The sequence below is a fragment of the Gouania willdenowi genome, chromosome 7 (assembly GCF_900634775.1).
Source record: "Gouania willdenowi chromosome 7, fGouWil2.1, whole genome shotgun sequence".
Taxonomy (NCBI): domain Eukaryota; kingdom Metazoa; phylum Chordata; class Actinopteri; order Blenniiformes; family Gobiesocidae; genus Gouania; species Gouania willdenowi.
In genome coordinates, this window is record NC_041050.1 from 10,226,672 (window position 1) to 10,248,539 (window position 21,868).

Genomic DNA, 21,868 nt, shown 5'->3' on the forward strand with positions numbered 1-21,868 from the left:
GTGTAGTGTATAGTTAGTGTGATTTTGAACACAGCCAATTTGTTGCACCGGTGCAATCCTATCACAGCTTGCTGCTGATTGTGACCCTTAATGTTTGTGATGCTTGATGTGAAACGCCTGTATGTATTTAATAACTTGGATTGGTCAAGGATGAGTTTTTGCCCTTTAGTGTAGATTTATTCTGTTATTGTGTGACAAAATATCATGTGGTGCTACTGTCTGGCCACAACTGCTATTTTGAAAAAAATCTTTAAAATTATTTTCTGCCCTATTTTTGTGATATTATAGTCCTGTATAAGATTTCAAAGTATTTCTATATTTATTTCCATCATAATATTCATGCAAACCTTGCCCGATGATGCTCCTTTAATGAAATACCATGTGGTGAAATCCTTGACCCATTTAGGTATCAGGAAAATGACTTTATTGACATTTCAGCATACATCAGCAGATGTAGTCGTCGTATTTATAATGAAAACAATGAAACACAAATAAGGCATTTCAAGTATCAAAAACAACTCACTGCCATCACATTTTTGGTGAATTGATCAGTTTCCGGGTAGATAGTGTAGAGACTGTGTTAAAATGTTTTAAAGCCAGACAAGAACCATATGAACAATTGGGAAAACGCACTAAGACACACAAAACAGTATTAAACACATTTTTCTTGAGATGCATTGTTTTCATCTTAACATGATGTCCTTGAACTCAACAACAAGCTTTGGTGCTGTTGGATTGGGTGAGTAAGAAGAAGAGGGAAGAGTCGTCGTTCATAGAAATTCATGTACACGAGAAGACGATTTGCGTGGAATAATATTTTCTTCTAACACTTTTTCAAAAAGAGAAAGGAAACTCCTGAGGGCTGACAGCCTCTGTAGCTTGTCATCTCATGTCCTTTGATATATCCCTCTCTTGTTTGTGCTTCATTGTAGACATTTGTCTCACTGACGCCAAGCGAAGGTGCTTCATATGCTCTCCAGATGCTAATCCAAAATGCACAGACAGTTAATGCGTCTTCTCGTTGAAAAAATATTGAGATGAAAATATTTTTCATTACAAGGTTGAGATGGAGTTCTCTGCAGGCATCTTGGAAACGTCAGAGTTTGGAGGAGCCTCAAACAGGATGTGCTCTATGCATTCTACATCTTTTTTTACATGATCGTTTGAGGAGTGTTCACATTGCTTAGAAAACTATAGGTTTGTTCTCTCCGGTGATCATTGGTCTTATGAACGCGCTGAAATCAGAAGGAAAAACTATGTTTAGAAATATGTCAAAATGGCAGGAATAATTATATGTCGTTAGAGCTCATGAATGAACAGCCTATGCATCATCCCAAATTACCACCCTGGGTCCTTATGTCTGGATCTAAAAACTCATGAAAATATATCAGAAACATTTTTCTCATGGATAAGATTGAACTTCAGCCATCCTTCACTTTTAGGATTTTAACCCATCAATTGCCAGTTTTAAATGCTCGTCATCATTTGTGAAAGTACAATCCTTATGTATGGGTTAAAAAATTAAAGCTGGGCAGAATTCAGTCATGATAATTGGAAAGTAGCACTTGAGCTTGATTATAAATTATAGTATATAAAGAACACGCCAAAGAATTGAAGTTCGAATTCATAGAAAATGTCATTTTAACCTCGGAAATATAATAAAATAAACCTAAATACTGATTTCTTATTCATTTATTTTTTGTGTTACATCAGATATACTATTTACCACATTCTCCAGTCACTTGATAGCCAAAGCTGTTGTGCAAGGACATATGTCCACAAGAAATTAGCTGACTGGACATTTGCTCACCCAAAATGTAAAAAAAGCCCACCCCCATTTGCCCACCACCAATATGTTGTACGAAGTAAAACCTGGTCAATCCAAGCGCAACCAGGTTAGGGGTCAGACTTAGTAGATATTTTAGTATATTTTAGCAGTTGGCAATTGTCCTTTTTCTCAAATTTTAGGGTGAACATTTATCCGGTGGGCACATGCTTTGCATATGTAGAGTCCCATCATTTTTGTGATTACAACTAAAATCACGAACCATATATCTTCTTCTTATTGATCCTATTCTTATATCCCCCCTTTTTTTTAATTTTATTTTATTTTTCGAACATGTTAGAGATAAAGACAGATGGATTTCATTCTCAGCTGAGGTCGAGGACATGCTAAAACAAACGGCAACTTTTTGACCAGATTTACACCAATATTTGTGAAGTTTTTAATTTTTGTCTTGTAAAAATATGTTAATGTCAAATTGAAATATGAAATGTAAATGTTACATTTAAATCTAGATGTTAAATCTGAATGCTAAATGTTAAATCTAAATGTCACGGGTGAAGCTAAATATTTAGCTAATATGCAAATTCACCATTTAGATTTAGCATTTAGATTTAGCATTTAGATTTAGCATTTACATTTACATTTACATTTAGCATTTACATTTAGATTTAATATTTAACATTTATACTTCACAAAAAAATATCACAAATTTCACAAATATTGCTGTAAATCTGGTGAAAGTAACAAAAAAAATTCACATATTTTTTCAACATGGTTTGTTGCTAAATTTTGCGAAACATTGCTGTTTATTTTAGCATGCACAACTTTACCAGCGGTGCCCCATAGTGAACTCAGTGTTGTACTCCCTGGCATTTGCAAATATAAGCTGGTATTACTTTTCAAAGTAGCCAACACATTTTTTTTTTGTTTTGTTGTGTTTTTTGGTTCAGTGTTCAATTAATCTATTGCTGGATAATGTAACATGAGTTTAAAATTTCTAATAAATATACACAACTCCCACAAAGCTACATAGAGAGGCAAAATACTAACCCAAATGGACTAAAAGGTTGATAGTAATGCACAAGGGTTAACATAACACAGCAAATAGGTATTGAGCAGCAAACTGAAGAGACTGACCTGCAAATTAACTTTGCACCAAAGATGATCCTTTGCATCCTTTCCTTTAAATGTTAATACGTTGATGTTGTGTACGGCTGAGTGTTCTAGCAAGAAAAAGAAAGAACAAATGGATCAGTTACTGAACATCAAACCCCAGTAGGATTCTCTTTTGTTGATGTTGCAAGTTTTACCAGCCTGTATGTTTCTCCCACAGGTTTTATTTGAACAGTTTGTATCCCTGCGGTCACGACAGGATCTCTTACCCTTGTGGTTTTGATCTTGTTCCCGGCGTAACACATCCAGCCTGAATTGTCAGGGAGCGTCTTGCATTCCTCCCCCTCCAGGCAAGGCTCCATCTCACACCACCACCTCCCAATTACTATGGATGCTGCAGGTGACAAGGACGAGGGAATTGGCATTGGTAGGTGAGTCCCACCTTGAAAGGTTGCAAAACTATAGGTGATGTTTTAGGTGACATCTTGCTTTAATTGTTGAATGCAGTTGTTAAGTAGTCTACCCCTTTCCCTTCTTTCTGAATCCAAGTACCCCCTTTTGTCCGACTATAACATTTTGCTCAGAATTCCGTGGAAAAACAAGTAAAGAATGATGGAATGAAAGAGTGATAACACACATTTTTAAAGCATCTCATTTTGTAAATACCGGTAAATGGAATGAAACAGTATTTAGTGCCCCCTTGTTAGATTTATTTCTACAGTTTTAATCTTGTAAATAGAATAGAATAAAATCCTTTTATTGTACAACAAAATTGCACATGCTCCTCCCAACAACATTCAAGTACACAAAGATTCAAGCCAAAAAGACACAATTAGCATAAAAAAACAACACAAGGTATGGTAAAAGTCTGTCAGAATAAAAGTGAATCAGTATAAAAGTGCATGGTATAAAATATTACAAAAAAGACTTTTTTTTTTTTTACAAAGGCGACTAATTGTCTTTTTTGCAGTTCGTGTTTTAATCAAGATAATTTCTATCATAATTTAGTGTGTTTTTGGTGTAATTTTTCTCTTATTTTGTGTGTTTTTGTTGTCGTTTTTATGTGTTATTGATATATTTAAATTATTCTCTCAGTGTCGTTTGCTTGTTTATGTGGTTTTGTTTGTTTCTCTGTTATTTTTGTGTATTCTGTTGACATCTTGTCTATTTTCCCCCATTTAGTGTGTCTTTGTTGCCATTTTGTGTGTTGCTGGTAATAGTAAAAAAAATTCTCTCTTAGTGTTTGTGTTTTTGGTGTCATTTTGTTGTTGTTTGTTCTTTTTATTATTCAGTATATTTTTATTTTATTTATTTGTTTTTTGTTTGTTGTCTTTTTTGTGAGTTGCTGATAATATTCACTGTAATTTATCATTTTTAACAAAAAAAAAAAAAACATTATAAAACCCAACATTTTTGAAGGCTTTCATTTGCCCCTGTAGTGCCATTGCGTACCCCCATTTCGGAAACACTGGTGTAATGTGTCACTTCAGAGTTCTCAGTAGAGGAGCAAACTTTGTGCTTTTGTGAGACTTTAGACACATGTAGAATGGTTCTGTTATTGAAGTCTTCTCTATTACATGGAGGTTGTACGTGAATGCAGAGGGTGGAAATAGGTCTTTTCACCAAGTTAGACAATTGGTAGAGTTGACTAGGATTTGACTATAATGCACAGCCCATTACCGTCAGCAGCAGAGAAAATTGTCTTAAATATAGGGTATAGTGAAAGTAATGGTTGTTAATGTGTGACAGAGAAAAGGAGGCAATGACAGCTGACATTAAGAGAACTCAAATTCTCCCAGTCCATTATGAGAGCGCAGTAAAAAATAATAAAGAAGTGTTCAGAATGAAAAGCAGGTGAGAGGTTTTGCCAAAGCAGGGAATTGTTGTTTACTTGCATCAGAACTGATCAGCCATGAGCTTAGTTTTTAAGGTATTGATTATATGTTGCACTCTTTTTTTTGTCAAAGCAAACATCAAAGTTATGAAATACATAAGCAAATCTACGGAAGCGTATTGCATTGGAGAAAAAAAAAAAAAAAAGTATCCAATATCTCTGAATTTAGTTTATTATTTTGGCTTGTTTTTTGGGCTATTTTCATTTTTACGGGCACATTTTTTCATTTGTTTTTTTCTGAGTATTTTTTTGTTTTTGTTCAAATTTTTGCTATATCTGTCCAACTGATCCTGGAGAAACGTTGCGATGTCCCGCAGATTTGAATTGGCTTTCCTTCTGAACAACCACAAAGTCCTCAAGTCCCTGCATAAATTTGATAGCTAATTGTAATGCCATCAAATGGTTTTAAAGATAGAACTATCTCCCAGTAGGGATGTAACGATTCACTCAACTCCCGATACGATTCGATTCACGATACTGGGTTCACGATACGATTTTCTCACGATTTATTTTACAAAATGGGAATGTTGACAAATGACTGAAAAATATTTCTTTATTTTTTTGGGGAAAATACTATACTATTTTCCTTTTATTTTTCATTGTCAAAAGAATCCCTTGATAACTTATTCAAAATGATGCAATTTAACTAAAAATAAATCTTGAATGAAATAAAGGAATAAAAATGAAGAAGCCTATTAATTTAAATTCTGGTTCTATAATAAACAATTCAAAACTGAGTAATAGTTCTTTTTCTTTTTAAAAGTGCAACTGAAAATGTATTTTGTGCCTTAACAATTGGACAAAAAAAAAAACAGTCATTTTACTGTATTTACGTCAGATATTTGTTTAGACCAGCAGAGGGCGCTGGTAACCCAGTGGTCGGTTGGCATGCAGTTATTCCACCAGTGAAGAAGAGAAGCTACGCTAGCAGACAGAGTTAATAGAAAAACCTGACTTTTACAGATATTCACGTAATATTACAGATATTCTTTCGGTGCTAAAGGAGTAAAGAATCATTTATGAGCATGTTTAACAGTAAATGGCGACCAGAAAGAAAATAGTAGCAGATTACCCCCGTCACGTCCACTTCTGGAAGGATTAATATATACTCTGCTGGTTAAAAAAAGTACTGCGATTCAATTTTTAGAGCATCGATGTGAACCGTGGTACCTATGAATCGATTTTTAACTGCCTTACGATTAATCGTTACATCCCTATAACCCAGTGTCTTAAACCAAGTTGAAAGTACATCTATCTATAAAGCAAGGAATGTCTGTGTCTGTGTGTGGCTCAAATATCTCTGCGGTTCAGGGACAGACAGAGCTGAGAGTTTCAACATGGCTGCCTTTTGGTTCAAAGGTGTGCAACGTCAAATTTCTTTGGACTGCAATAGTACTATTGATGAATTATTTCATAAAATTGTCCACCGGAGCGGAGCCACTCGCTGCACACCATATCTATATGCAGAGCCAATCGCGTGTGTGCATGTGTGTGTGGCTGTGGGCTGAGCAGAGGCTGTGTCGGGTGTTACGGTGAAATTTACGATTACCTCGTCTTTGACTTGAAAACACACTCTGTGGTGATAAATGATGAAGACCAGACAGGAGAGATGATGAAGTAATAAAAAATGATTTAATCTAAACTAAATAAAAAGGTACAAAGCGGGATAGACAAAGAAGTGGTCTCCTCTGGCCAGAGGAGAGGCGCGAAGAAGGGCCCAAATGTTCCTTTCACACACATTTATACCCCACTGTCCCACCTCCACCCTTCCACAGACAGCAAAGAAGAGACCAGGGGGGGGAAGGTCAGTCTGCCGGCGGTGACACCTCCGATGTTGGGGTGAAAGTTAGATGTGTGTGTGTGTGGGTGTGTGAGTGAGTGTGTATGTATGTGTGTATGTGTATATGATGTGTGTGTTTGTGTATGTGACGTCTGGGGTGGGTTTGGACGTGCTCTGGCCTTCGAGATTAAACTGAGGCCAACTGACATTCCTTTAGAGAAGCTGTATTATGGGAGTATGGGCCCACTGACTTTGCAGGAAGAGGAAAAGACATCAGACAGGCGTGGAAAGTTACAAATTGGGGTATTAAGTTGAATGAGATCAAAAAGCAAATATATGACTATACATAATTAATCAATTTTGCCACCACACGGGATAGCAGACTTTAGACAGGGGTACTCGAGGAATGGTGCTTCACGGCTGCCCCGTGGCATCCCAGCCTGGAGACTTTTTGCTCGCTTTGGGTGAACTGCGTGTGTGTGTGTGTGTGTGTGTGTGTGTGTGTGTGTGTGTGTGTGTGTGTGTGTGTGTGTGTGTGTGTGTGTGTGTGTGTGTGTGTGTGTGTGTGTGTGTGTGTGTGTGTGTGTGTGTGTGTGTGTGTGTGTGTGTGTGTGTGTGTGTGTGTGTGTGTGTGTGCGTAATTCAGAATTAAATTTGCATTTGGAATTAAGTGTTTACAAGGTAAATTTAAAGAGGATTAAACTTTTATTCTGAATTAAAGAAGAATTAAAGCTCCCATGTAAACGTGAGTGTCTCAAAGTGTTTCTCCAGCCAAAAACTTCATGCTGGTGCTTTGCTTTTTCCCAATTTATTCATTTAAATATATGAAAACACAATAGTTATCACTCTACACAATTCACAACAAATCTAACTGTCCCTGACGTCCCACCTTCAAACACAACCTCATGTAAAAGATAATTAACCTCCCAATTTTCTGCAGCAATACATACAGTACTTCCTACATACACGCTGCACTCGTCTATTATTAAATTAAACACGCAGGTCATGTTTGTTCTCAATAAAGAAATAAATCCATCTGTTCTTTCAAATGCCCTCTACACTAAAAACTGATTGTCTGAAAAACAGGGTAAAAGAATGGCACGAAAAACTGAAAAAAATTATTTTTTCTTCAAAAAAACAAGAAAAAAAAAAAAACAAAAAAAAACAAACCAAAAAAAAAAATATTCAGAAAAAACAGATTTCTTTTTTCAAGTGAATGCAATATAGTTCTGTACAAATCAAAACCTGTTCATTTCCTTTTTTTTTTTTTTTTTTTTTACAAAATTTGTATTTTCTTCTCTTCTGGGCTGTGTTTTTGAGAAGTTGTGTTAAATGTCTTACGCTGCAGTAAAGCGTACCTTCTGCTCTCTATCAGCAGCAGAATCAGAATGTGACATTATCCCATGTGATAATCATATTTTGAGACAAGGTGCTGCATGGGTGACTTTTGCTTTTTGGATACATTTGAGCAAATCTCTTTATCATTATCGAACAGCGCATGTTTTTCTGCAAGGATTTAAGTGTTTGTGCAATGAAAAGCATTTTTAGTAAAGTTTAACAAAAAAGAAAGTAAAGAAAATAAAAAAAAACCTTGTTTTTTTTTGCTATGGGAGCAAAAATGAATGTAAACACATTTCAAACATAACATTGAGGCTGTCAGAGAACAGGATTTTATTAAACCTATGGAGGCCCATTACCACCAGTAAAACAAATAACAAAAAACAACTTGAAAAAGTAAAATAATGAAAAACAATTGAAGATATAATTATGAAACACGAAATCATAATTGAGACGCTAAGTCATAATTGAGACACTAAGTCATAATTGAGATGCTAAGTTAGAATTGTGAGACACTAAGTCATAATTGAGATGCTAAATCATGAGATACAGAGTCATAATTATGAGACACTTAGTCATAATCATGAGATGCTAAATAATAATTTTGAGATGCACATAAATGAGATACACAGTCATAATTATAACATAATAGTCATAATTATGAAATGCTGTCATTATCATAAGATGCTATGTCACAATTATGAGGCAATAAGCCATACTTATGAGATGCTAAGTCATAATTAAGAGATACTAAAAAACTAGGAAAAGTCCTATTTATGAGATACTAAGTCATAATTACAAGTCATGAATAATTACGAGATGCAAAATCATAATTGTGAGATGCTAAGTCACAATTATAAGATGTGCCGCTAAGTCATAATTATGAGATGCTAAGTCATACGTAATTATGAGATGCTAAGTCACAATTATGAGATGCTAAGTCACAATTATGAGATGCTAAGTCACAATTATTAGATACTAAGTCACAATTATATACTAAGTCACATTTATGGCTCATTAGTATCTCATAATTATGACATTGTATCTCATAAATATGACTTTTCCTATTTTTTTTATTTTTTTTACTGGTGGGAATGGGCTTCCATATAAACCTGGTGATTCACAATTACATGTTACTTTCCTGCTTCCTACAGTATATAAACCAACCAAATACTCACCATCCACACATGAAGGCCTGTTCCTGGTGGTTCCTGCCACCTTTCCTGGCAAACACGAGCACTTGACTGTCTGCGACCGCTCCTCGATGCGGTTCTTATTACAGCATCTGTGCGCAGCAATTACTTCACACGTGCCCCCCTCTGATAGGGAGAGAAAACAAACAACACACTACATTAAGTCAGCATCTCAGGGGTAATCAAGCATCTCCTCTCTCAACACCTTTGGACATCACCACCGACTATAATTACTGAGGGAGACTAGCTAATATATTTGACCTCTCTACCTAACTGCCAAACTGGGAGGCTTTTAGCATTCAGAGATGTTATGGATGGGCATAATATGCAATTTACCTGGCCTCTATGAAGTGAACAACATTTTTAATGCACAATTAAGTATTTTATTGTCACATATCTAATTTAATTAGGCTTTTTAGACATAATTCACTCTTCAGAGGATAGAAAGGTGTAACGATGACTGTCTCACAGCATAGAGGTTGCTTATTTTTGCACTGGATTTTGTGCATATTTTCCATGTTTTTCCTAAATGTACAGTATGTTGCTTTTCCACTGGCTGCTGTGAATAAGTTTTTACTGTTTTTACGTCAGAGTTAATTGGCGGATCTAATTTAAAATCATAAATATTGGTAGGGCAGCTCATTGGTATAGTGTTTGCACATAGGCCTCACAGCTTGAACACTTGTGTCCTTTCTGTGGGGAGTTTTGCTCAAACTAAGCACTGAATGTGACCTGTTGATTCAATAATGTAATCAGACAAATCATTTACTGCAGTTGAAAAATTGAAAAAAAAAAAAGGTTCAAAACCAACACCAATGAAAGGAATAAAACGTACAGTATTCAAATCAAGGAAAACACAATAGAAGAAGTAACAGTAGTGACATTGTCTGCCCGACTGGTATTTTCTTCAGTTTGAAATTTTGGACTTTTGCTGGATAGAACCAGTAAACAGTAGGCCTATGGAGCCTGCAGGATAGACTTACCTAGTAATTCCTTTAACTGGTTCAATCAGCCACAGCAGTAATTAGCTGTAATAGCATGTCCACTGAGGGCTATTTATTAGTAAACACATAATGTAATAATTATATCATGCACCTACACCTTGGTACTGCTCATATGGGATAGCCACGTGTGTGTGCATGCGTGCGTGTGCGTGCTCGCATCAGTAAATATAATTTCTTGCTAAATCATCTGCTTTGGGTGTAGGGATGTGAATTGATAAGAATTTAGCGATTCCAATTCCATTATCGATACTGCTTATGGCTTTGATTCCTTATCGATTCTCATTGGGTGAGGGAATTAAATAATACAAATTGATTTGTTTGCTTTAACTCTTATCTTATCTTTGTCTCTTTAATTTCCTGCAGGGATATCAGCTCTCTTTTAATCCACCAGGTATAGATTGTTTTCACTGGATAATATATAAAAAAACCGCTATATAAAATTGATGAATTATTATTATTATTATTACAACATTTGACACATTTTGGCAACAAATATTTGAGAATATTTACAGTGCTCCTTTTGAACTTGATCCAAAACAAATTCAGACATGAAACAAATAATTCTTCTGCAAAAAAAGAACATATTAACCAATAAGTACAGCTGCACTTTTTATGTATTTAAACGGTAAAGCTTTAGTTTAACCTTTTTTCACATTTCTATAAATGGACCTTCAGAGACGCCGTCCCCGTTGTTACATGTGATGTCATCAGTTGTTTGTGTGTGTGAACGTGTAAAAGAGCAAACTAAAGACAACGATCAGTACAAGTACGTCTCCCTTGTCTGATTACTTGTTATGAGGACATAAACTGGTGCCGAGGTGTGTGTTCTTGCTGAAGTTTGTGGTTTTCGGAAGAAAAATCCGTGCAAGAAGCAACTTTAGCGCGAGTGTACAGAACCTGGAAGTGAATAGCGTAGCAACAGACACGCTACAAACACAGCACGGAGGGCAGCATTGTTGCGGGTGGAGTAGGTGGATTATCCACGGTGGACAGTAAACAACTTTATGGTGGAAGGAGCTTCACTTGGTGCTAGCATAAACACAATATACATGACCTGGAGAAGTTTATCGTTACGTATTTGCGACGTAAGAGGAACCGATAAGCGGAATTGAAATACAAGCAAACAAACAATTCCCAGGAATTGGATTACTGGGGACCGGTTCAGAAAGAACCGGTTTTCAAATCCCATCCCTATTTGGGCACAGCAATAAGAACAAGAGCACTAAGAGAGCACAATCCTCTGCCAAGTGCCAAATGGAAGTTATGTAAATCAGTGATCCTGTTCATGGTACCATCAACATTCACACTTTAAAGGCTGGAAAGAAATGTATTGCCCCATTATTAACCTTACAGGTCCAAATTTAAGGGCACCCCCATTATTTTGAAAAATCGTGATGAAACACGCAGTCCAAATTGGATCTGGATGAAACTCGGTGGAATAATTAAGGAACCAATCCATTAAAACAGTCAAATTGAATAAAGATCAGTAAATTACAAACTGAGATATTCATTTTTTAACCTTACGCCAATGATGACAGATGGGGATTTTTGTAAACTGATTCAGAATCTGTATATTTATCCAGATCAGCTCAGTGGTAGAGTGGGTCGTCCAATAACCGAAGGGTTGGGAATTCAAATCCCGCTTTATTCAAGTCACTGTTGTTGTGTCCTTGGGCAAGGCACTTTATCCACATTGCCTTGTATGAATGGGTATGAATTGTGCATGAATATTGGTGGTGGTCAGAGGGGCCGTAGGCGCAAAATGGCAGCTACGCTTCTGTCAGTATGCCCCAGGACAGCTGTAGCTACATTGTAGCTTACCGCCACCTGTATGAGTCGTGTCAATGAAGAATGGTTTCTGTAGGTGCTTTGAGTCTCCTTGAAAAAAGCACTGTATAAATCTATGCCATTCTGATTATTATTCTTGACGGAGGTAAAAAAACAAATAAAATCCGTCCACTGTCCTGCCCCCTAGTGGCTTGCAAGTGGATCAGCCCAAATTCAGCTGTCTACAGTCAAATCTATCTTGCCTCTGGTGTTCTCTTCAAATGACATACTGTAATTATTTTTAGCTGAGCACTTGTACTGCATACACATTCTCAGTTTGTTTGAAGATGCAAAAAAGACTGTAAAAGTTTTCGTGATCTAATATAATTAATACTGTGCTTTACACTCTTTGAACAAGCAAGGCCCCAGCGGCTTATCGAGAGTAAAATTATGATGAAGAGATGTGTGAGAGCGGGCGGAAAAAAAAATTGCATCTATTAGTAGGACGAGAGGGCCGCCTCAGGGTTATCAGGAATATGAACAGCGTATCCACTATGCAATTATCACTAGACTACTGGCTGTGCCCTGAAGGACAAGAGGACTGGACCAACCAGACTTGACCCACCTTAACCACTTGCTTCTCCCACCCGCTGTGCAGCAACTCTGAACACATGAGAGCTGTGCAGCAAAGGACCATCTGACAATTACACCCGGCAGCGTGACACAAGATCAAGGATGTTGTAGAGAGAACGAACACTGAGAGGGAAAAACAGTATCTGTTCTGTTGGCAGCAAAGAGATTCAACTATTGTTTGACAATGAGCTGTGGATTCTTCACTGTGTCAAGGCTGGATTTGCATATATCACTTTTGTTCATTTGAATATGTTGGTTTGTGTGGTTAACATTTGGATGAGTTTCCTCTCTTTTTATAGATTAGGGGTGTGCATTGCTATGAATCTGACGATACAATACGATTCACCACTACGGTATATCCCAATATACAGGGCCGGCTTTAGGTCATTTGGTGACAAGAGTTATTTTTACGTAACCGGAGCCAGCAGACAAAAACAGCATGTAGTACGGTACAGACTTAGGGTTTTAAAGCCAGTTCTTGTTGTGGTTTCAACAATATATCCAGGTCTTTTAAAACAGAGCAGAGCGCAGTTTTGAACGTCTTTTCCATGTCGGACACCATGTTTGTTTTGATACTGCTTGGCGCAGGGGATATGACGTTTTTTTCCTGTTTGGCCCTTATTGGCTCAGTCAACTCTGAAGTGAGGAAGTGACCAGAGATGGCATCATTACCACACCCACTAATGTGCAATTAACTTTCAAGCTAAAATGTATTGAGGAGTGAGGTAGTTTAACAAGATCTGATGTGGTTCACTGACACCTAGTGACCGGGCGTTTACGAGCAATGCATATACTAACACAATTAAAAAGTTTTTTCACTAAAAAACATGATTAATGATTTCAATTTTGACATTTTTTGGATGGATACACTAATCGCTCGATGAGACATTGTGACATATTGCCAAATTACATTTTTTCTACACCCTTATTATAGATATAGATGTATATAGAGATGAGTTTTTATAGTCCCTGGTAACCTCAAGCCAAATATCACAAACCTGGCCAATTGATTTTTTTGTTAAGGCCAAAATGAGTGAAACTGAGATAAAATATTCTTTATAAATATTCTTCTCCAAGCTAATCTGCTTACTGGCTGGCCATTTCAAGGAGATTAAAGGTTTTCTCTTTTATCCACCCCAAGTATATTAAAGCATGAGATGGTTTGGTCTTTTTTTTGAATATTTTATAACATATTAATATTTATTAAAATTGATTGTGTTGTTGTTGCCAGTCTCGTAAGTTTAAAAATGATTCAGTAATTTTAATTGTCAATACGCACACACTCACACACACACACACACACACATACACATAACAAAAAGTTATTTTCCTCTTTTTTCTTACAATACTTTTTTTTTTTTTTTTGCAAAAAAAAACAACTTTTCTCACAGAAGGTTAAAAGAAATTCTACCAAACCATCTGCTGTAGAGTCAGTTTTAAGATTTTAACTGAACAACAAGCTCAGACAATGAAACTAAAACAATGCACCATTCAGGAAGAGAGTGATAAATACAGTGCATGAAGATAAATCTGTATATATGGGATTTTTCTAACACCATGGGTCCTCAACTCTAGATGATGACAAAACCCTTCAAACAAGAGATTCTTTATGCTTCCAAAATACAGTTTTCATGCCATCACCTTCTGTAAAAAGTTAGCTCTTTAACATTCATCTTATTCGTTACCTTAATGGAACCAGTAAGTAACTGCTGGGCAGCTTTGTTTGTGTGGTGGTGTTGTAGAATAATTTCCACTGATCACCTGAAGATAAGAAAAGACATCTTAAATGAAATAAAACTCACTGACTACAATAAGAACTGAAATGAAACCCAATGGGGTTTGAACCCATAACCTTTTACATGAAAGACATGAAAAAATAAACATGATCATAAAAAAAATAAGATCCCAACTGAGTAGGAAAATGAAAAACTAATGCAACACATGATCCCCAGAACATGACAACTATTCTTCTGAAGCCTAATCTATTAGTTAGACTTTGCCTAATACATTGTTATTATAAAGTAAAATCCCACTGAAGGCTGTAAGTGGCCCATTGGCAGAACATGTCTGTGGTGAGGAATAAAGAAAAGGTGATAGGAAACACAATAGTGCAGAAACATGCTGATACAAAGATATTTCTACAACAAATATGATCCTCATCCTCATCTTCCTTGTGTAAAAGATAATTTATTAATGATGTCTAATCAGTATATAAATAGTTGATAACTTCTCCGATGAAAAATGATAATAGCACAAACTCAAATCATCGAACAATTAGCTTAAACAATGTTCTTGATGATAATCACTGAATGCATATTATTAATCGAACCTGACTAAAACTATGATTAGAGATAAATGCAAAAATCAGCAGAATGAAAAAAAAAAAAAAAAAAAAAAACTATAATGAAATTGAAAAATCAACAAAATGGAAACAATCGCAATTAAAAAAAGAAAAAAAAAAAAAAGTTCAGAAAACATCAACTAATCAGAACTTACTTCATCCAATCAATTGCTAATTTGGTTAGGCTTCACCCCAAAACCATGATTACAGTCTCAGATGCAATGTGGTTTTCAACCTTTTCAGCCCGTGACCCCAAAAATAAAAGTGCCAGAGACTAGGGACCCCCACTGTACCTAAAGGTGGTTGAACATAGACATGAACAACATTGAAGAACAGTCATGTGGAGGGGGAGACCTTTTATGGACCCATACATGAAGTCAGAAAAATGATGGTTCACTGTTATATGGAGTTATGTAACTTAAAAAGTATGAACAATTAGTTTAAACTGGCAAATAATGGGCATGACAAATCGTGAATATGGTTCAATTGGCAAAAATAAACATGAAATACGGTAACTAAAGGTTAAAGTGACAATAATGGGTCAACATACAGTATGTGACAATAGGTGGGTAAAGTGGTTAAATGGGTTTAAAAGTGCCAAAAATATCTTGAAAGTGAAAAGAATGTGTATAAAAGGCATAGACATTTGAAGGAGAAGTGAAAGAAATGGGAGTAATGAAGCAAAAAAGCATTAAAAAGAGCAAAAATATCATCAAAATAAGTAAAAATATGGTAAGTTTGGTGTAGATGCAGAAAAAGGGTAAAAATAAGCAAAAATGGGCTCAAGTTGTTCAGAAGATATTCTTAGGCTACATTCACACTGCAGGCAAATGTGGCCCAAGTCCGACTTTTTGGGAGTCAAGTGACCAGATCTGATTTTTTAAAAGCAGTGTGAACACGACTTTCATATGTGGTCCTGGATCAGATACAGATTGTATCTTTTCAGTGCGAACGACCAAGGCGGATTTGATGCGCGTTTGATACGTTGATGTCATTATTACCAGCTGGAGCAGTGAGTGCAGCAGCGCATCAGACTGTGCTCTGTCTTCTGCTCACCATGGACCGGCAAGGGACAGCCTTGGAATAGGCTTTAAGCATCCACTGTTGATGCATTCCTTATTCTGCACAAGAACGGGGATTATCCCTTTATTTGATACATGGATTATGTAAATAGATCTACTGTCTCCTGCGTGCACTGCACCTGTGTGTTTGACATCCGCTTGTTACCCTGTGCACTGATCTGATGTTGACATTAACAGTTGTCTGTTAATAAAAGCAGGCTCACCACTGAAACAAGAGTAAATATGCCATTTGTATGAGGGGAAAAATAGATTTGAATTGTCGGTTTCAGGTAGGGCACAGATATAAATACCTAATGTCTGTCGGACGTGTTGGTTTCGGTTTTGATCCGTTGGGTTTGGATCAAAGTTTGAAGGTTCAAATCATAAATGGTTTGTGTTTAAAAGTAAATCAGTATCACAAAAAGTCAAAACAGAATATTTCTCTCTTCTACTTTCTCCTCGTTGTCCTCCACCTGCTCATTCATTCTCTGGCTCCACTGCACAAAAACTTTAAGACAAACGCGACAATACGCATGCGGGTCAGTTTGGAGCCGCAAACCGTTCACCCTGGAGTCTGATACAGGTCACATTTTAAATGGTAATGTGAACGGACAAACAGAAAATTGGATCTGAACAAAAAAATCGGAATTGAGCATTAAGGCTTGCAGTGTGAACGTATAGCCTAAGTTTCTTAAAGGCATCTGGCGACCCCCTCCCAGTGTCTCGCAACCCAAAATGGGGTCCCGACCCCAAGGTTGAGAACACCTGCAATTTTTCTGAGTGAGGACAAACTATGTAATAAAGTCTTTAAAAAGCAAATTAAGATATAAGATTATTGAGCCTTAAAGTGAGCACCAGTGTGGCTTAATCAGCACAGCCTCACATGCCGTGCTGAGTAGAAGTGGATCCTTAGCTGCAGCTTATCTCACTTTTACCTCATTGGAGTAAGCGTGATCATTATCTTTACTTGTGAGGATCGAACCACTAAGAAAGGTTTGAATACCGTAAACTCTAGTGCACTTTGTCAAGTATACTCCTGCAGAGCATCATTTATAAACAGAACCAGAGCCAAGTTCTAACAAAGATCTTAATTGGATAACGTGACTTTAAGAAAACAAGTTAGTCATTAGTAATGACAGGGTTGGGGTCAATTACGATTGTGTCTTCAATTATCCATGTTCGATTACAATTCATTTGCGATAACAGTGACCGGCATTTTTTCCAATTAAAATGATTATGATTCCCCTGAAAGTCAATTACAATTAAAGCTACAAGCAGCGATCAACGGGCCCTCGCAACCACACACATGTTGGGAAGTGGCGCATGTTGAGATGTGTTGCATGTTGGGGTGTGACAGAAATGTTAAAGTGTTGAGACGTAGCTCAACATTTTCAAGGATTATATCACTAACTTTCCTGCAATGTTCTGTGCAAATATAATGCCTATAATTTCCTCTTACGAATAGGTGGCTATGTAATCATTACACTCCGTAGCCACGTGCGCGCCAGAGCCAATCACTGGATGGCCCATCTCCACGCCCCACCCATTTTGGAACATGCAGTGATGATGCCATCAGTCCTACTTCAGCAGTGATGTCACCCCTGTGTTTCAATTTTCTAATCCAATCACTGTAGAGCCCACCCCCATGCCCCACCCATTTTGGAACATTGTAGTATTAGAACATTGGAAGAGATGTGCCGCTGCTGCGTGCCTGCCGTCACGGTAACAGGCACAAGCACATGCTCGCAACCCAGTGCTCCAGCAGCAACACACACACAAATATCCATCCATCCATTCATCCATCCATTCATTTTCAGAGTGGCTTTGTCAGCTCACACAAAAACACGTCACATGTCCTCACTCCCTTCGTATTTCTCCCACATCATTCACTTATTTCACTCATTTATGTTTTCCCAAACTGTTCACATGAATGCACATTTGACTGTTCTGTTTTATCTGCGTATATATTCTCATATTACACATTCTTACCGGTAAGTTACCAGTGACATGATGGCTCTGAGCACTGACAGATGGAGACGGAGCGACATCAGTTGTGTTCATGTAGAGCATTAGCGCAGGATGTGGCATTGTGTGATTATGGGTTATTTTGAATTATTATTGACTTTTCTGTGGGGCATGTTTAGGATTTCCTTTGGAAAACATAGGAAGAGAGACCAAAGATAGGATGTGACAGCACGACTGTCAGTAGTGACAGGGCAGCGCCACATCGTCACAGCACTGGAGGTTGAAGTATGCTGTTCAATCGGCAACTGATCGTTTCACCTGCATGACGTTGTTCAGAAAGTTTGGTGCGCTTGGCAAACATAATGTGTCAAAGCGGACCGCACCAATTTAAAATGCAACAATGAGTGCTATATGGTTTATAACCAGCATTATCAAACTCAAGTGTCAAGTAGTAATGCATGTACATGTGCAGTCACTTTCCAGTTGAATGATAATCTTCTCTGAAGACATTTTAAATGCTAAATAAAATGTTTTATTTGTACAAATGTGTCTTTAATCAGATTTTACCCAAACTGTAGCTGCAGCTAAAGTCTCACTCTGAACTGAGTTTAAAACTTGAGAGCCCTGCATTAACCTAGCATTAACACTAACCAAGCATTAACATTTACCTAGCAATAGCCTAATATTAACATGAGCCTAGCATTAACCTAGCATTAACACTAACCTAGCACTAGCATTAACCTAGCAATAGCCTAATATTAGCATTAGCCTAGCATTAACACTAACCAAACATTAACATTAACCTAACATTAACAGTAGCATAGCAATAACAATAAGTATGTCATAATTGTAATTAATTATAATTTATGCGATTACAATTAGAATTGACCCCAACCCTGCTCATTACAGTACCAGAGATATAATAACTTAGCCCCCCCCCATTTAATGGTTTAAAAAACAAAACGAAACAAAAAAACATAGACTGTCGTTGGTTGATCTGAAAAATATTGGGATCTTGAATCTGGTCAGGGAGAACATTGCCTGCTGCCTGATGTGCTCAACAAAAGGGCATGTCTGTGCAGCGTTAATCGTGAAGTACCAGTGGAAGCAGTGGGGCAACATTTGAAAACAACAGCCCACAGGGGTTTGTTCTTCTTAATGCATCTCCTTAATTGCATAAGACAGCCCTAGATTTCCTCTTTGATCTATTAAAAACACACCACTCAACAGAATTAACTTGCATCGCGTGTTGCTATCAAAAAAAGAAGCACGAAGAATAGGGATATACTATATATTTGAAAATCATCACCTCCGAAGAACACATTAAAATCAAATAAAAATGCAAATCCGCACAGTGTTTCCAGCTGCCAGGTGTTCTGGGTACCTTTAAACAAAGCTACAAAAATGAGCACTCCTCAAACCCACCCGAGGTTTTAGTCACAGCGCTGCATGCTTTGGGATCCCATCTTTCCATTATGAATTTTTCAGGGGCGAGACATAGGATAACATGGCTGGGTTTTCAGCTTTCTCTTCAGGTGAAAGCTGAAAACTACGCAAGGGTATAATTGATTTCTTTGTATTTCCATTTTCCACATTACCATCCGCATGAATATGAGTCAGTTTTCCAGTTGAAAGACAGCTTCAGGGTGTCATTTGTGAGCAGAGCAGTGCTATTGGCTGGGCTGAGAGTGTGCATGTGTGTGTGTGATTGCTTTCTGTCTTGCAGTGTTTTTGACTGACAGGGAACACAGGGCTTGTAGAAATTATCATTCATCGGGTCAGAGGTCAGTCATCTGTAGAGGGTCTCAACTGAAGCTGGCCCTGTTGTTGTTGCCATGCTCAGTGCCTCTGCCTCCTCATTACTCTGGAAACACAAGCTGACTGAAAACAAGATGACCAACCTGACAAACCAGCACCTCAACTCATTTTCGAGCTCTGAAAAAATGTCATTTAAATTTTTAAGGATGGATATTTTAGCTCCGCCAGGTTTTTGATTTATAAGATGAATTATTTTATTGGCTGAGATTTCTGTTATTGTTCCGTCATGAGAAAAAAAAAAAAAAAAAACACTAAACAAAAAAAGCATCTGCTACATTTACAACCCACAGTCTCAGTTTCCTCCATCTCACTCCTGCTTGCAATTGTCCCTGGCCTGCAGTGATTCAAGGATTTCTTCCCACATGTATGAATTACTATGAATTCATCATCAGTTGCCCTTCATTATTGAAACAAATTAGGCACTGAAAGGAGAACGAGACTCTTCTTCTGGCTCTCTTCTTAGCATATTGAAATATTAACATAGAAAATGTAGATAGATACAAAGTACATTTCATCTAGTAGTTTAAAATGCATGAACATATGAGCCAAATGTCTTTTGAAGGAGATGTTACTACACATGTTGTAGTTAATAATCATACTTTAACTACAACTAAACTGAGGAAAATGCAATGTAGAAATGTGATGCCTTTGGCCTTCTGTTTACAAAATCTGGTGCATGTGAAAAAATTATAAATGAGGTGAGACTTTATTAATTCCCTGTGGTTGGTCATTATGGCTGTTTAACTGTATGAATATGAAATCAGGCAGTTAGAAGGAAGTCAAATATTACACTTAAACTTAAAATATTAAAGTATGTTTAATCTAGGTACTACACTGGATGGATGGAGTGATGATGGATGGATGATTGGATGAATAGATAAATGGGTGGATATCAATGGGTGGATTGATGGATGGTTGGTTGGATGGATGGATGGATGGATGGATGGTTGGTTGGATGGATAGATAAATTGGTGGATGAATCGGTGGATTGATGGATGGACTGATGACGGATGGATGGATTGATGGATGATAAATCGGGATGTAACGATTAATCGTGAGGCAGTTAAAAATCGATTCATAGGTATCACAGTTGATATCGATTTTCTGAAAATTGAATCGCAGTACTTTTTTTAACCAAGTGTTGGCGGCGGGCGGAGTCTGCTAATACTTTCTTTCTGGCCGCCTTCTACTCTTAAACATGTTCATAAATGATTCCTTACCCCTTTAGCACCGAAAGAATATCTGTAACATTGCGTGAATATCTGTAAAAGTCATGTTTTTCTATTAGCTCTGTATGCTAACATAGCATCTTTTCTTCACTGCAAGATATCTGCATGCCAACCGACCACTGGGTTACCAGCGCCCTCTGCTGGTCCAAACAAATATCTGCCGTAAATCAGTGCAATGACGGTTTTTTTTCTTTAAAGTCCAATTGTTAAGGCACAAAATACATTTTCAGTTGCACTTTTAAAAAGAAAAAGAACTATTATGCAGTTTTGCATTGTTTATTATAGAACCAGAATTTAAATTAATAAGCTTCTTCTTCATTTGTATCATTCCTTTATTTATTTAATTCAAGATTTATTTTTAGTTAAATTGCATTGTTTTGAATAGTTTATCAAGGAATTCTTTTGACAATGAAAAAAAAAGGAAAATTATACAGTATTTTCTATTATAAAAAAATAAAGGAATATTTTTCAATCATCATTTGTCTACAGTCCCATTTTGTAAAATAAATCGTGAGAGAATCGTATCGTGAACCCAGTATCGTGAATCGAATCGTATCGGGAGTTGAGTGAATTGTTACATCCCTAATGATAAATGGACTGATGATGGATGGATGGTTGGATGAATGGATGAACTGATGACTGATGGATGAATGGACTGATAATGGATGGATGGATGGTTGGATGGATAGATAAATGGGTGGATGAATGGGTGGATTGATGGATGGATTGATGGATGGACTGATGACGGATGGATAGATGGTTGGATAAATGGACTAATGATGGATGGATGGATGGATGGATGATGGATAGGTGGATTGATGCATGATGAATGGACTGATGATGGATGTATGGTTGGATGAATGGATGGACTGATGACCGATGGATGGATGGATGGATGATGGATAGGTGGATGGATGGATGGATGGTGGACAGATGGATGGGTGGA

At 37.1% G+C, this 21,868-nt stretch overlaps 1 protein-coding gene across 3 annotated transcripts in view; it reads right to left on the minus strand.

Annotated features, from left to right (window-relative positions):
• Nucleotides 1-420: 420 nt before the first annotated feature.
• LOC114467139 (protein FAM19A1-like) overlaps nucleotides 421-21,868 on the minus strand; it is a 60,158-nt gene continuing 38,710 nt past the window's right edge. For all 3 annotated transcript variants that reach the window (XM_028453219.1, XM_028453218.1, XM_028453217.1), the window contains exons 3-6: nucleotides 9,090-9,230; nucleotides 3,169-3,293; nucleotides 2,924-3,009; nucleotides 421-1,235 (exon numbers count right to left, since the gene is read on the minus strand). In XM_028453219.1, the coding sequence (XP_028309020.1) occupies nucleotides 2,977-3,009; nucleotides 3,169-3,293; nucleotides 9,090-9,230 (299 nt within the window). In that variant the 3' untranslated portion in view covers nucleotides 421-1,235; nucleotides 2,924-2,976. The remainder of the gene's footprint in view (nucleotides 1,236-2,923; nucleotides 3,010-3,168; nucleotides 3,294-9,089; nucleotides 9,231-21,868) is intronic.